The following is a 16,610-nucleotide window of genomic DNA, read 5'->3' on the forward strand; positions in this document are numbered from 1 at the left end:
AACATGTTATAACAAGTTATCCACAAAAACACATGATTGTAAGAGGCAGATTATTCCGGATGATTCTTCTGCATCACCTCAGAGGCTACGCTTTTCTTTTTTTTTTCTTTAAACATGCTTCTTTACTAACAGCTTCTCTTGCATCACTGTTGCTAGTTTGAAAGTCACTCTGTGAAGTGAAGAAGATGTTCTTTGCCGTGCAACAGAATCAATGATAGATAATCTGCTGTACTGTATAGCTCAGCACCTTGGTGTTCAACAGACATGTCCACAGTACGGGTGTGCTGTAGAGAGTAGGTTTTATTCTCAGATCCTATGCAAAAGGTCATGTTTTATGTTGCCATCCTGAATTGTCAGTTTGTCCCTGTCTGCCTCAATGGACCAAAAAAAGTGGTGTTTCTGTGCTTTGAAAGAGCGCTATCAGGGGGAGCCAGAGACCAGCACCAGAGCTATTCATCTTCCAAACTGTACAGCTTTGTTGTTATGGTCTATATAAGAATAAGAAGTGTCTCATTAGGAAACTGATGGAGAACAAAAACAAGTGTTCTTTTTCAAGAGAGAAACCCAGATACACACACACACACACACACACACACACACACACAGTCCAAAACGTGTAGCGTTAATGTTTTATAGTCCTCTGGTGTAACGATATGGCTTTCACCTCAGTTGCACCCACCGAATTCACTGCCGTACATCAAGCTTTGCTATCAGATACATGTTTTATTTTAGAGGCCTGCTCTGTGTTCTCTTTGAAACTCACCTCAGATGCACTTGTTCCACCCTTTGAGAAGAAAACCCATTTTTAGGTGTACAGCTAGAAAACTAACTGGTATCGAACAAATTACATTCTTTTCAATTTTCCAATCACAATTATTCATTGAGCTTCACTGGTACTAGCACTTCGACATAACCAGGAACACTTCAGGCTGAGACAGCCGTCAGCTACTTTAAAAATGTGTTGGCAGAGAGTCGATGTGGCCGGCCGGCCATGATGTTTAATAGATCAAGGAAGCAGAGAAGCCCAGTGAGACACAGCACATATGTGCGTGCCACTAACAATCTGCATCAGAGGGAGGGGGACTGACAGTGGACTGCACAATGGCAAAGGCAACAGGGCCAAAGCAGAGGTGGATATGTAAATATATTCACTTTCTGAGAGATTTTATTATGATTAAAAAAACATTTGGCAGTGGGGTTATTTTTCATAAATAATTTGGGCGATATCCAGTAGTCTGTTAGTGCTGACATTGAATATTTAATTAGATTATTAAATAAATCATTTCCAGCCATGTTAGTGACGTCACTCTATAGATGGCAATGACAAGCAGTCTGTCTCACATTTTATAGCACCTGTTGGGTGGATTTCCGTGAAATTTGGTATAGACGTTCATGGTCCTCAGATGATGAGCCCTTATTGATTGTGGGGATCATTTGACCTTTCCTCCAGTGCCACTGCAAGGTTTACCTTTTTGTTTATTAGTAAAATATCCCAACACCTGTTGGATGGAAAACTCAGGCGATCACCAAAGTCAGTAAGATTCATCATCTGGAGCCTTTGAATGTCTGCATCAAATTTCTTTGAAATCCATCCAACCGTTGCTATATCAGTCTGGACCAAAGTGGTCTAATGGTCAGTCAGTCTGCCACTTTGGTCCAGACATATATAGCAACCGCTGAATGGTTTGCAATGAAATTTGATAGACAAATTAATTTCGGAATTAATTATAATATCTTTGATGATCCTTTTAACTTTTGATCTCAGTTGATACTTTGGTTTATGACCAAATAACTACAAAACTAATGATTTTCCCATTAGTTTTATCTGTATTATGTTTAAATGCTAATTAGCAAATAGTAGCATGCTAAAAGGCTAAACTAAGATGATGACAATGGTACATTATACCTGGTAAACATCAGCTTGTTAGCATTGTCATTGGGAGAAGTGTTGTGGCTGTACACCAGTCACACATGGTGAATGTGCTAACACTGCCAGCTTTAGACACACTGAGCCAGCATGTTGAGCAGTGTCCTGTGGGTATTTCATTTATATCAGATTAGTCTCAGCCCGTCCAAGATGAGCTTCCATCCACAGTTTTTTCTCATCTACTTGTAATAGAGATTCATAAAAAACATAGGAGTTATTCTTCAGGCCAGTATTCATCAGTTCTCAAACATATATCTTCCATGTTAGATGAAAACTCCAAACATGATGTCTCGTAAATTGTGATTTACAAAATCAACTCTAGTTTTCTTATGAGGTTGTATGTAGGCCTTTGCTTTTTTGCATTTCAAGATACTGTTGTTGTGTTTAAAATGGAGAACCTATTTTTTTAATGAAACTATAAATTGCTGGCTAAGACTAAACTTCTACTGTGTGCATCATCTGCAGTGTGTTGAGATAGGATGCCAGGTGACTATTTTCTTTTTGTAGAACCTACTACTTTACCTTCTCAGGTGAATTGACCTAGCTTAACGCATGCTCCTGAGGAACAGATTGAGGTTGATCGCATGCTACAGTAGATCCTCTACATTTATATTTTTTGTTTGAATTTGTATGCATGAAATACATGGAATTGCTTTCTTTCTCTCCCACTAATGTATAAACATGAAGTATATCATGACGTTTCCTTGCAATATTTCTACAATGCACTTTTAAAAACTGCAACCTTGACAAAAAGTGATGTATATATATATATTTAGTATATATTCTACACAAGATGCTTTTTTCTTGCATAGAACGAGCAAGTGTGCAAAGCTCGAGCTGAGAGTGTCAAACACTCTTCCAAATGTAGTCAAGCTTGAATACTGGTACATTGCTACAACTAGCCTGTCATAGCTATATTCGGTAGAAATGTTTGTAATTATGACTTCTACAAAGGTATTGGAAACACTTAACAATAACCCCAACCTATAAAGCTACGTCTGTCTACTGTCACCAAATGCTTTTTTGTTTTGAAATTTGACCCTTTTTAACATCATATCAATAAATTGTTACGCACACATTCATAAGGCTACATTAACTATTGTTTAGCGTTTAGTTGTTAAAGTTGTACTGTTTGCAAGCATTACAGCTTTATCAGTTCTGGTTACACTTATAGAAGGACGAAAATGTACAATTAAAAGGAAATACAGTTCAGTTGTTTGAACTGTATTTCCTTTTAATTGTACATTTTCGTCCTTCTATAAGTGTAAACAGAACTGAAAGGGTTAGGACTGTGATGAAAAGTGCCATTTTTGAGAAAAACAGTGATTAGGAAAAATATTGTAAGACAAAAGAAATGAACAGAAATGGCCTCCATACATAAGTTTTTTTTATTGCTTTATGAATGTGGTATCAACAATTTTTAGCCAGTCATCTGGCATTAAAGTTGTTAAACTCACTTAAAAAGCATTTATAAACTGCTTCATTGGTTGGGGTTGATGAAGGTTATCAACACAGAGTGTACATTTCTTTCTTCAATCCTTCAATTCAATATGTGTACAAAAAGGCTGTTTGTTTTGGTTTGTTTATCGATGCATCATATGAATGACATGTATGAATAAAATGATATTTTGATGAATGAACTTAGATATTATAAACTTTATACAGTTATTCATTTACTAAAAACACCTACTATAATGCATATTACTCTCCCTGTATAACCACAAGGAAAGCATTAGCACCTTTAAAACATACAATATGAAAGTAATCTTTTAAAATAAACTGTTATTATATATTCTACGCTCCTGTGTCTTTTTTTTCTCTAAATGAAAATGTCACACTTGAACTGCAGATTCTTGTTCATTCTCAATGAAGCAGAGTCTCAACAAAGGTGTAGTTTATTAAATTATCCAAACAACGTAAGTAAACAGTGCCAATGGGTATACTGACATGACTCTATTCACATACACCTAAGCCATATTTGAATAATTGCATACATTACAAAAGTCAACGTAAAATAATCCCTTCAAGAAAACTATGTAATGAAAACTACAGAATTGGCACAAACTTGTCTTCAAAAAGTAAAAATAGGTGAAGAACCTTTTTTTGACATTTAGTTAAATGAAAAAGAGACTAAAACTCACTAAAGTACGTTTGTACAATCCAAATTACTAAATGTCAACGTTTAGTGCACATGCTGACAGTGAAAAGCCTCCTTGTGACAAAACTGAACCGTTTTGTTTTAACGACGTAGAGAAAAAGAATGGAAGAGACCAAGCTGGAGGGAAAGCTGACACAAAAAGACGAAAAACACAAAGACGATAACGTAATCAGGTGCTGAAAAAAATAAAATTAATTGCACAGAATATCAGAAGACATTTATCACTAAAACTGTAAAGCATTACGACGACTTTATCATCCATCTGCTGACAATGAGCTGTAGAAACTTGAATGTACAATCATGTTCAAAGAGGATAGTTTTCATTTGGTTTGTGGCAACAACAAAAAACTTATTATAGAAGGAACAGCAGAAACATAAGATTTTGCATAGAGACCTTTTAGAATTCCCCACTGCATAGGAAATGAACTGTGCAGCAGTCCATCAGTAGCATCTGATGAGGATGAGAGTTCAAGATATACTGTAATAAAACTGAATCTTTGCTCAGGGAATTCTAGGCACAGTGTTGCTGAAGGGGAGCACTGCTATGTGGATTCTTTCTGTGAAACGACTCATTTGACTGAAAACTTCCATAAAGACATCTGCCCTCAAGGAAAGACATTTCTATGACACCTTCAAAAGGCATTACCTGAGATTGTTGAAAGACGTGTTTGAAGACAACTTTTGCAGTTTTTTTTCATGTTTTATAGATACACAGATACACAGTGAATAAAGTATGCCTCTATTTTCTTTTCTTTCAACCCTCTTAAGAAATGTGAATTTATTGTCAAAGGACTGTCTGCTCCTTGAATATGACAGGTATGAACTCAAAAGCCCACTTAAAAAATAACATTTTAAGAAGGCGCCCACTTTTGCTGAATGACACTTAGAAAGTCTCTTTTCAGCAGAACTCCCCTTTAAAATGTGCACCTGAAAGTGCACTTCTGATTGATAGACAGTTTCACCACATGCCACGATCATCAAACTGGAATTAAGTGTCTGCACCACTAATAAAAATGCCAACACAATGTAACCTTTCACTGCCTTTTTGAGATGTAACAAACAAGACCAGATCCAGTTCCATGTAGCTTAAAAGTTTTCAGTTGAGATGTTGCTGATAGTCTGTGACTGTGAGTTCACAAATACCTGACAAACACGCACATACGCTGTCACATTATGCACATATTGAGTAGAGGAAGTACAGAGTCAGTGGATAAATCCAACACGAGGCTTCTGTGACTAAACAGCAAAGGGCTGGGTTTACTTTCACTGCCTTTTCTGAGTATTAAAGCTGAAGAGGAGGTTCTGTATGCAGTGAGCACCATGAAGTTTTACATTCAGCACTGCACCATGTATGTTATGGTACAAGAATGCACATTTTAGAGAAGAGTAGGTTGGTTGTAGTGCATATTGCTTTAGACATGAAAAAAGTTGAGAGATGCGTAAAACCTGACCTGTAAAAAGTGGCGACAGGTCAAGAGAAACATTCATTTGAAATGTTGGGTCATAGTCTGAATCTGTCAGAGTGATAAAAGAACCAAACTGGACAAGCTGTAGCTGAGAGTAAAAGTTTTGCCTGCTATGCAAATATTTTGCAAATTGGGCAATAAAAGAAGTTCACTACAGTACCGAGGACTTCTTCTGTATTACTTCAATGATGATTTCATAGCCATCTTCATGTAAGCACAGCTTTGCATGTGTGAGGCAATCATTATGCATTAAATGGCCACTTCAAGGGTTAACAGGTTCAGCAGTAAGTTGAAAATTTAAAATATCACATTCAAATCGCTTGTATCTGGTGAATAATAGTCGACTTCTATTGCATCAGGTGCAAAATATAATAACTAATTTTCGTCAAAAAGTGCTTTCAGGGAAAGAAAAATACTTCTATCGCGGTAAGTCAGCCAGTGTAGCACAGTGCAGAAAGTTTCTCATTAAAAGTGACAAACTTGCACGTCACCTCCATTATCATTCTTCATAATTATTCAGCCAGTAATACTGTACATTTACAATTATGGTCTAGTCAATGCCTCTTCGTGGCCTTCTTGGTGCTCACCTTTATTCTGAAACTTGCATATTATTTCAAATTCCCGGGGATTAAAAAAACAACATTCTTTCATATTTCAAAGAAAAATGCAAAGCCACCAGCAGCACAGTAGTTTCTGGTTTGTTGTTGCAGTTTCAGAGCATTTCAGGGCTGGCAGTGAAGCACTGATGGAGCTTCATGGACATTTTAATACACATTTATAAAATGTACCACTTTTAAAATCCTGGCACAGCAACTGAAGGCATTGAGAGGGAACAATGAGATTTGATATGTGACATTATTATGTGGACAGAGCACTCCAGAAGTGGAAATTGCACACATCCCTCTGTACCTACACTGTAGAGAAAATGTCTTTTTTTTTTTTAAACAACACTGAAATATACATTTAAAGCACATAACACAAATGCACAAAAAAGCACATTGCTTTCCCTTTCTGACCAGTGTTCCTGGTAGCTCCTGAATGACATCATGGTAAGGCGAGCAGCTGGTCTGAGAGGTTATTTCCATTGTTTCCACTGTGGCTGTTACTACAGTTGTCTGCCAGTCTTCTGCGTGAAAGATTGCGGTTCTTTAGAAGGTTGCGTGGTGGAGAGGGGGCCATAACTTTAACTGCTTGACAGTCGATGGTAAAAGTAGATGTAGCCCAAGTCTTTTGGAGGCCTTTCTGACAAACACACTTTGTGGTCGTTGTAGATAACCCACCTGCAGGCAGGAGAAACATATGATTTTATGTTTTCTTTTTCATTTTTTAACTTTGAGATATTCCTTCAATTTCAAAGTATCACTTTGTTCAAAACTGAATATGAGGATGGCAGAAATGTGGTCAATTTAGATTTCTATTCAGTCTGTGATTTTGAATAATTTATTTTCAGTGTTCTGGTGGCAAAAGCTTAATAATAACAGTAATAATAATAATAATAATCATAATAGAATTTATAAGAAAAACCCACACCCATTAAGGGCCGACATTTATGTTAGGAAATGTCTGATTTTGATACACTGCCATATCTTTGTACTACAGTGAGTGAATTTGAATGAACATGATGCAGTCAACCTATGTTTAACTCACCTGCCCTCCTTTTTGATGTGACAAACATAATGTCCAGACATTGTGGATGCTCCCATGTGGCTGATAACGGCAAAGAGCTCATAACCTGAAGGGAAAGGTTAAGACATGTGAAATATATAATAATTACACAGCTCAAAATAATAAAAGGTGGTTTGTTTTGAAGCTACTAAATGTTAAACTTATGGCATTAAATCTGCACAAAATGGACAGCACAGGAACACAGTGTATTTAAATTAAATAATGGCATTTCCTACAAATATAATAATAGTAGTAGAAGACAGGTTTAAAAGATTTTCTTCCGGAATTAATTTCCATTTTGTTACCACACATCAGAAACATCAAAATTAGCCATGATCTTGGGTGGTTGATGTTTAAAATACATTAGTATGTAATAATGCATAAGGCTCATTATATTGTATTATTTTTTTGAGGAGTTGAAAAGCTCCTGTTTTGATCTCTCTGTGGCTAAAGTTGGTCCAGCAAAGCAGGTCAGTGCCCAGCAGCACCACACTGCACTGTATCATAGTCAGACATTTATTAGGCCTGAACCTAAATTGGCCCATTGAAGTTAATAACACGCATGCATTAAAAATCAAAGGCAGAAAAATGCCCCCTGACACTTTTTCTGGACTCTGACTCAAACTTAATTTCTCAGCCCCAATGTGTGTGTGTGTGTGTGTGTGTGTGTGTGTATTTGTGTATTTGTGTGTGTGTGTGTGTGTGTGTGTGTGTGTGTGTATTTGTGTCTTTGTGTGTGTGTGTGTGTATTTGTGTATTTGTGTGTGTGTGTGTGTGTGTGTGTGTGTGTGTGTGTGTGTGTGTGTGTGTGTGTGTGTGTGTGTGTGACATACATAATCTTAACTTGACATTTCTGCCGGATTTCTGCTGCAATCAGTAAAAAATCTGACTATAGCTTGTGTTGTTACTTTTATGTTTACCACTAGAGTCTGATATAAATGAAAATCTTTAGATAAGGGCTGCTAAAAAAAAAAAAAAAAAAAAAATCAGTCGAAGTGGAGTCACTCACGTCCCGGTCCATCTTTGACCCGCGGCCCCGACATGTCTCTGTCTGGGGACAGTGTGGAGTCACTGTGTGAGTTGGCGTTGGAGAAAGCGTTGTCATTGGGCTCTGTGTCCGCCATATCTGAGAGAGCGTCAGTCTCCTCCTCCTCCGGGTGGGTGAAGATCCAGTCGAGTGCTCGTTCAAGGTTATTGTTCTGAAACATTTTGAAGCACTTTTAGATTACAACTAGTAAATTCACTGACATTTACAAAAACTAAATGACTCTAATATATCATGATGTGCCATTTTTGTATTTGCCACATTTACATATGTCACTGATGAAGTCTTAAATTTAATCCACAATCTTTGCGGCTGTCAATCAATTGGTCAGACAGTAAAAATCATAGAAAAGGTCTGATGCATAACATAGTAGGGAATAGTAACTGTATAAGAGTATACTGTATGGCCTAAAGTTAAGATATCTGAGAGGTTGGATGATTAGACATTTACTTATTCCATCAAATTTTCTCTGTTGTGTATTTGGGTAGCTCTTCAAAAAATAGGTTATGAATATTTAAAAAGTGCAATCATTTATCGAGGAGGTGGCAGGCATCAATCTGGGCTAAATTCCCCCTAAGGATGTTTTTAATGTTGCTTTTAATCCGAAATAGAGGTGTGATGTCTGTCTGTCTGCCTGCCTGTCTGCCTGCCTGTCTGTCTGACTGACTGACTGACTGACTGCCTGACTGACTGACTGACTGACTGACGTGAAGGAGGTTTGGGTGGTGAGTGAAGCTACATGCTTTTTCTGTCACTTCCAGTCAGGTCACTGAGGTTGAAAAAGTTCCTCCTCCTACTTTTGTTCTAATAATAGACTAGCTGTGAGACCCCTTCTGTGCTTCACACCCCCACCTGCTCTCATGAGGAATATGTGCACCCTCCTCCCCAAATCGGGGAAGGCAGAAGGAGTTTGGTGGCATTAGAGAAGATAAACAAGGAAACCTGATGTCTATTTCTGTGTCTTAATAATGCTCTGCTGGGCTTTTTTCTGCTGAGGGAGCAGTCTGAAATATGAAGCATGAAACATGAGAAGCAGGGGCCATTCTGAAAAAAGGGGAGCTTATTTATTTGTTTATTTGTTATGATCCCCATTAGTTGTGCCCTAAAGCACAGCTAGTCTTCCTGGGGTCTATATTTAAAAACATACTTTGACTATTACAGTAAACACTTGGCATCCACAAGACATATAATAGAGAATAACATTAATATGTAGGAGTATAATCTACATTGCTAATGAATCAGTTGCAGTTTCACATAAAAAAGTAAAAATGTATGTTTTATATGCATTCACATGATTTGTTGATTGAATTAATAAAATGGCTCAACGTGTCAGACGGATCCCACTCCTTAACCTGAAGGGCTGCATCAGCGGTGGTGTCCGTAAGCTGCTGCGACTATTTGTAAACACTGTGTGGAGCAGACATCTTTAATCACTCTGACATGTAGGACCCATTAACTTTGCAGTTTGGAAAGCAAACAAGTGGGCCAGCCAAGTCCATTTATGACTGACAGAGTTTGCTTTTTATCCTCTCGTCCTCTCTTTGCCCTCTTTTCCAAATGCCATGCCGGCCTCCTGCTTTGTCATGAACTGCTGACTGTTATCCAGCACAGTTGTGTCTTCATGTATTGTTTCTTTATATCTTGTTTTTTATATTGTGGCGGTCAGTTATTGCTGTGTTTTGCCCTGCACTTCCCAGAGACATTTATCACTAATAACTGTGTGTAGGTGGTTCTTTGTCCTCCGATTTTATTTTCCTGGAACCTGTATTTCGCTTTTTCCCCCACCTATATAACCCTTTAATCTTTCTGTGGCAACAGACTGAAAGATCAGTGAGTTTCTGTGGGTGGTACTACATGTGCTATGTAATTGTCTGGACTTATTAAACATTTTTATAAAGACATATTAGATGCCAGATGTTTAACACGGTAAAAAAATAAATAAAAATAAACTAGCAGAGGTTTGATTTATTAGAATTTAGATGTAAATGATCAGTAATTAGTAGAAGACAGAGTTTCATGTGTCTCACTGTGAGTTGATGGAATAAAACTAATTTCTCAGTCGGCAGAGTGCAAACATGACCAGAGTGGGCAGTAGACTGACCGTAGCTTTGAGGGCCTGGATACTGTGATTGCGGGGGAAGCCCATTGCAGTGAGGATGGCAATGCTCTCCTCAGGGGGTGAGTTGCCCAGCGGGGTGGCACCCATGGGACTGTCACTGGTGGAGGGACCGGGATCTATCATGGATGGCAGAGTGAGAGGTTCTGCAAAGTCTGAGAAGAGACAGAGAGAGAATAATAATGAGAAATATTTATTTTAAACCCAATCAATGAATATATTCGTCTTGGTGGAGGTCAATGTCAGCAGAACCTAAGACATCCATTTACTCTTTTGCTGTGACAATATAAAGATGCTAGAGACAGATACAGTGTGTTTTCCTGTTAAGATGTATACCTTCACAAATACATAACTAACTATAACTGGCTAATACCAATCAACACACACATTCTTCTCTAAAACAACTCAAACATGTTTCTTTTCTTCTCTGTGTTCAGGCTTCATCATCTGTCCTTATCCTACTTGTCATCCTTGTTGAATATGTAAGAATGAGAGTTTCAAATCAAAGACCTTTTATACTATGGAAGATGGAATCATTATCTCTAACTGTTGAAGATCTAGTGAGTATCCCTATTAAGCTCATTTTAAGCTCTACGTTTTTATTCATTATTTCACTAGAGTAGCTTTGCACATTTACAATAAAAAAAAAACTTATTTATCTTATACTGGCCCTTTATGCAGCTCCTTGTCTCTTAACAGGCAGTTTTAGATCACGTCTTTTTAAGGCCCCCCTTAAGATGAGCATAATCAGAACATGAGTTATCATAATAGGTCTCCTTTAAAGAGGTGAAACCTAGATCCCTGACATTGCTGGTCTTGAGAATAATTGAGTCCAGGAACATCTTCTACATTTAAAACAATTAAATACTTTATTACAGTTACAGTGCAGCTATTACATAAAAATTATTAAGAACAAAGTTTCAAGTGAGCTGCAGTTGTTCATGTACTTTCAACAGATTAAAATGAATGTGAAAATTAAATGACTCTCTGCCTGAGAACAAGGACACCTCTACTGTAATTACTCTACTGTTGGCCATAAACAGCTTTCATTACTGTCCTTTCCGTAAATGAAAATGTGTACCACTCATCTTCCGCTACCATCTCTATCTCAGCCTCCTTGTCTCGTGTCCTTTTGATTACCCAACAGGATGATGGCTGTTTTACAGGCAGAGAAATAAAATGCTATAACTAAAAAGTACCAGTTAAACCTGCATGAACTGATTCTTTGATGTTCTTTTGGGGGCAGCGGAAACAAGACAATAAAGACAACATGACATATCTTCACCTTTTAAGTTGATACGGTGAATATGTTAGCCAACAGTTACTTATTAGCACATCTAGCAGTTACAGAGCAACATTATCATTTGGGGTCACGTTTCTGTCCACCTAATGACATAGGTCCACTATTCACTCTCCTTTAGCTCTTTAGCTGTTAAATGTTCCACGATGATCACCGGCTGGTCACCAACTGTGTCTGATTGTTGTTTGGTGCAGGTAGTGTACAGTGGATTTTTAAAAGCTTTTCCTCTAAATTCAGTTGCAGGCTGCAGCTGAAAATGACACCATGAGAGCACTGAGACTGAACCAAAACAGTAAAGTTGCAGCTGAACAACTAAAAAATGAGCTGAAACTCACTATATAGCTCTGTAATTGATAATGAAAAAGATGAAAATCGAAAAAGGGGTAATTCTTTGTAGATTCATCACTACAAGCCATGCCTCTTATATTAGACACTGTTATTATGAAAAATATTGATTACAGCCACTTCAAATTAATGTTAAATGCAGGGTCATTCAACTAAAACCAGCCAAGCATGGTTATACTTTAACTACAGTATGGACACAAATGTGTAGAAAGCATACAGAATATAAGTGAATACTGGAGAGGAGTGTAAATGAAACTTACACATGATGTAATTGTAAGCGTGTTTATTGGGGACGGGGTGCTGCAGGGGTTCATGGGCTGCCTTTTGGTTTCTGTTTTTGTTTTGTATTATTTCTCTGTTTTGTTTTCTATGTGGATATGAGATGCGCTAATCAGTGTACATTGGCGTGAATCTGATATATGTAAGAAAATGCTTCAAAACGAATAAAAAACTTTAATTAGTTGTACTTCTATATGACGCTTAGAGAAAGTTCAGTCAGGAAGGCTCTCTTTTTACTTGCTCATGTCTCTGTTTTATTTCGTATAGCTCAGTCATCGTGATCCCTCTCACAGCTCACTTACTATTTCCTTGCTATCATTTCCCAGTGAAATCAATTAAGACATCAGCTGTTCACGTCACCTGGTCACATCAAACCCATAGCATGGTGACACACCTTCACTGTAAGCATCCTTTTAAATACGTTTTCTCTATCTCTTTGCCTTAGTGCTTTCTTGGTGCTGTTTTGCCCAGTCTTAGCAGATTCATCAGTGCATGACTTCATCAACCTAATCAGTCCAATCACTTTCAACAGAAGTCATCAGCCACCACCACCAGAATCAAGACTCCATGGGGGAGGGGGGGCACCCTGTGGAGTCCAAGCACCAAAGACTATTCACAAAACCTAATCATCAATATCATCTGTATAATAAACAACTATGTTTGCTTCATTCACTTGTTTCCTCCTGACTGAAATGTGTTTAGATCTCATCACAGCTTTTATTTAATGATATTCATATGAACTCCAGCCCCATTCAGACGAAGGATCAGAAAGGTCATCCTGAGTTTTTACAAAATTCATAGAAAAATAAGTATGATAAATTAATTTGCCTGCACAGTGCTTTGGAAATGGACCTCTTATAGGACGGTGTCATTGGTTTATCTTTGCAAAAGCGGCACTTTAAAGTTCACTTCAGTCAAGAATAAATGTTATGTGGTACAGCATCTAAAAAGCGATGATAAAGTGATGCTAATGTGAAAGTAATGACACCAAACAGAATTGTGGGGGCGGCAGAAGAAGAAGAAGAAGTAACCTTTGTGCGACGGACCATTTTACTGACGTTATTGAGTCTGAATGAAGCTCATTTTGCAGATGCATTAGGCTCGTTTAAAAACTAACAGGCAGGAGGCTGCTCTAATTTTCCTCTACTGTAGAGGCCCTTTACAGCTAAGTGGGGAAATAAAAGTGACATGAGTTAACGCCTCAGGGGAACGTCTTCACTGTTAAGAGGCTCTGCAAGAGACAAAGTCAGCTCCGACAAAGTTTCTCTTGCTGGTCTCAGAGACAGAAACACACAGATAAACACCTACAGTACACAAAAGGATGCAAAGTCTGATACTCACAAGACAGCTCAGATTATCTCTACATGATGGAAGAAATGGAGATGAGCCTTGTCTCTCACTTTGAATTACCTTTGTGTTTAAAATGTGTCACACAAATAACCTCACATGCCTGTATGTGTGATGTGATCTTCCAGCATAACTTAACTAACTGTACTGTAACTGGTAATGTTCAATTGAATTCAGCACAACTTCATTTATCCCCTGTAAGGACGACTCTATGCAGTTTGCCACCCAGATTAACAGATATACACACACAACAGATAGGAGAACAGAGAAATAACAGTCTTTCTCACAAAACTAAGCTTAAAAACTATATGTGGAGTTGGTCAATATTTAATATCTTAAAAAATATTAAAGCATACCCACAAAATACACCCTGTAAAGTAGCCTCTCCATCTCTTGTCTCCATCATTCAATGCCTAATGTGGTTTTTGTTTGTTTGCTGCAGCTGTTGGTAATATTTGCCACCAGTATTTTTGGTTATACTGGGTTGCAGTTACCTCCTAACACTTAAACACCTGCCCCCCCCCCCCCCCCCCAAACGAGATGACTATTTTTAACCATTAGACCCTTCCAATATATTTGGACGTAATATTTTCCCATCATGTTTTCATTTATTGAATGTTGTACTGCTTAAAAAGTTGGGAGGCACCATATTTTTAAGGTTTCAGTTTGATTGTCTTCTGTCATTGTATATGGATTATTTTTAAGGCAGGAAGTTTATTTATGCACATTTTCATAGTACTAGCACTCTGTGAATGTTCGACAAAGCACCAGGTGGAACAGTGACAGCGAATAAACTAAGTATTAAAAATGTGAGTGGCTTTTCTTTCCAGTTTAATAAACTAAGTATTCAAAAATTGCATGTCTCTTTTCTTCCAGTTTAATTATGATTGCTTTATTGTGTGGCACTCCTGAGTGCTCTCTTGCTCCATGCTAATGAAATATCCACTAGATGCCGCCCTAATGTAATGTCCCCGTGCATGTAGTGATGTTCTCTTACCGGGCTCCTCCATGTGGGCTATGATCCAGTTGAAGGCCATCTCAGGGCCCATGTTGCCTGTGTAGTAGACCGCCTTCCTACAGGCCTCCACTGGGAAGCCCATCTCTGCCAGCTGCATTACTGCCGTCTCATCTATTTCCGGAGCTGGGGACACGACAAAACCACATCAATAACTAAAGCCTACAGTTGCTGATTCAATAATACCGGCAACCCTCCAGTTTATACAAACATAACAGATATGCGGTGGCTTTCTCTCTTTGGGCCTCATTAAACATAGAGACTAGAGGAGAATCAGCCCTGGGGAGATTTCTTTATTGAGCAATGATTTATCAAGAAGAGAAATGAGTCTGGCTAAAACAAGCAGAGCCGCACAGAAAAAAGTAAAGTTTACTTTGGAATTACAGGCACAGGCACACGTGGCCAGGGGTTTAGCACAACGACTGCTTCTTTTACCTACAATATATCTATATATATCTATATATTTGTATCCATGTTACATTTTCATGCACATAGTACAAAAATATTGAGAGGAGAAGTGAAATACTCACAGTCTATGGAGCTCATGGAGTTATCTGGAAGAAAAGAAGAAACTTACTTCAGTGTGTTTACTTTTGTATATCAACATAGAAAGAATCCTCCAAAATGTGTTGGTACCACCATGGTCGAATTAACATGCTCAGAGCCTGGGGGCATAAATAAACTGCTGGGCCCACAAACACAACTACATTTAGGAATATGCACTATGTCAACACAATATCCGACAAAATAATGAAGGTAAAACTTGATTTTATGGCCCCTCTTTGAGGCAGGGCCTAAAGAGCAAGTAATGAAAGATCTATGTCAGTATATATTGGTGCGTTGGTAGACCTTTTCCCAATATTCCACCCAAAAAAGTTACAACTAATGAAATTTTGGAGCCCACTTGAGGTCTGGTCCAATTTTGCCCAGAAGGTAACTTAGCCTTGAGTTACACCACATATCACTTTTACACTGATTGCATACTTTTTGAAGGGCTTCACCCCTTGCAGTGAAGAGATTGCCCCACGCTGTTTCCACACCTACAATCAAAACTTGAGCAAGTCCTGTCTGTATCAAACATACCTGATTTTTGCTGATTTTGATTGACTTTGTTACTCTGAAAATAATTAAAGGATGAGTGTGTGCTTCCTGATCCTGTCCAGAGGTAACAATTATCTGCATATGGTCACAACAATACAGTCACCAAAAAGGCCCAAAGAAGGCAAATTTTGGTCAAAACATTATTGTGCAGTATATAAAAAAAAACGAATGTTACTGATACTTAACTTGACTGTTGCTGAAAGTTTTATATGGCACCTTTTTTATCATATCAAATATAAACTCAGTGGCAGTTTAGTTTCACTCTCTTACTCATCCAGTGTCTCATATGCTTCCTCCATCTCATTCACATTTTCACCAATTTTAAGAAAAATAATAAAACAGATGATGGGTTATTTATATACCTATAATAAATGGATTTTTCCATTTTAATCTTGAAAAAGATAATCTGATTTACAGGAAGAGGAAGAAATCAATATCTATATGGTTTGTGAAGTTTATAATTGTTCATTTTGCGCTTTACAATAAGAAAATAAATGAATCGTGGTTTTCCTGACTCCAATTTTCCTTCTTCCATTTTCTAAATGGCCTGGAATAATTGAGTGAACGGATGATACACAGACCAATGAGAAATAATGCGTTTCCAAGCATACTGGAAAACATATTTGTGTGGTGCTGTGTAATCAATGAGAGGCAGTGAAGCCTTTTGGAGACAGAAGGGTGACCACCTGATTAATTGCCACTGAAGGCAGTCTGGGGATAATGGGCCGGTGGTTAATTTGAAACCGACAAAACTCCTCATATAAATGTGAAATAAACAAGTCAGCAAGTTTATTGAAAACAGCGCATTATTTCCTCTGACCTCTTTTCATTCCACAGTGTGAACCA

At 37.9% G+C, this 16,610-nt stretch overlaps 1 protein-coding gene across 1 annotated transcript in view; it reads right to left on the bottom strand.

Moving 5' to 3' along the window:
• Nucleotides 1-6,683: 6,683 nt before the first annotated feature.
• usp13 (ubiquitin specific peptidase 13) overlaps nucleotides 6,684-16,610 on the bottom strand; it is a 32,069-nt gene continuing 22,142 nt past the window's right edge. Inside the window, exons 16-21 of the mRNA XM_053322047.1 lie at nucleotides 15,194-15,217; nucleotides 14,646-14,789; nucleotides 10,363-10,532; nucleotides 8,226-8,415; nucleotides 7,199-7,283; nucleotides 6,684-6,831 (exon numbers count right to left, since the gene is read on the bottom strand). Of these exons, the coding sequence (XP_053178022.1) occupies nucleotides 6,735-6,831; nucleotides 7,199-7,283; nucleotides 8,226-8,415; nucleotides 10,363-10,532; nucleotides 14,646-14,789; nucleotides 15,194-15,217 (710 nt within the window). The 3' untranslated portion in view covers nucleotides 6,684-6,734. The remainder of the gene's footprint in view (nucleotides 6,832-7,198; nucleotides 7,284-8,225; nucleotides 8,416-10,362; nucleotides 10,533-14,645; nucleotides 14,790-15,193; nucleotides 15,218-16,610) is intronic.

Source organism: Scomber japonicus, chromosome 7 (assembly GCF_027409825.1).
Source record: "Scomber japonicus isolate fScoJap1 chromosome 7, fScoJap1.pri, whole genome shotgun sequence".
Lineage (NCBI taxonomy): Eukaryota > Metazoa > Chordata > Actinopteri > Scombriformes > Scombridae > Scomber > Scomber japonicus.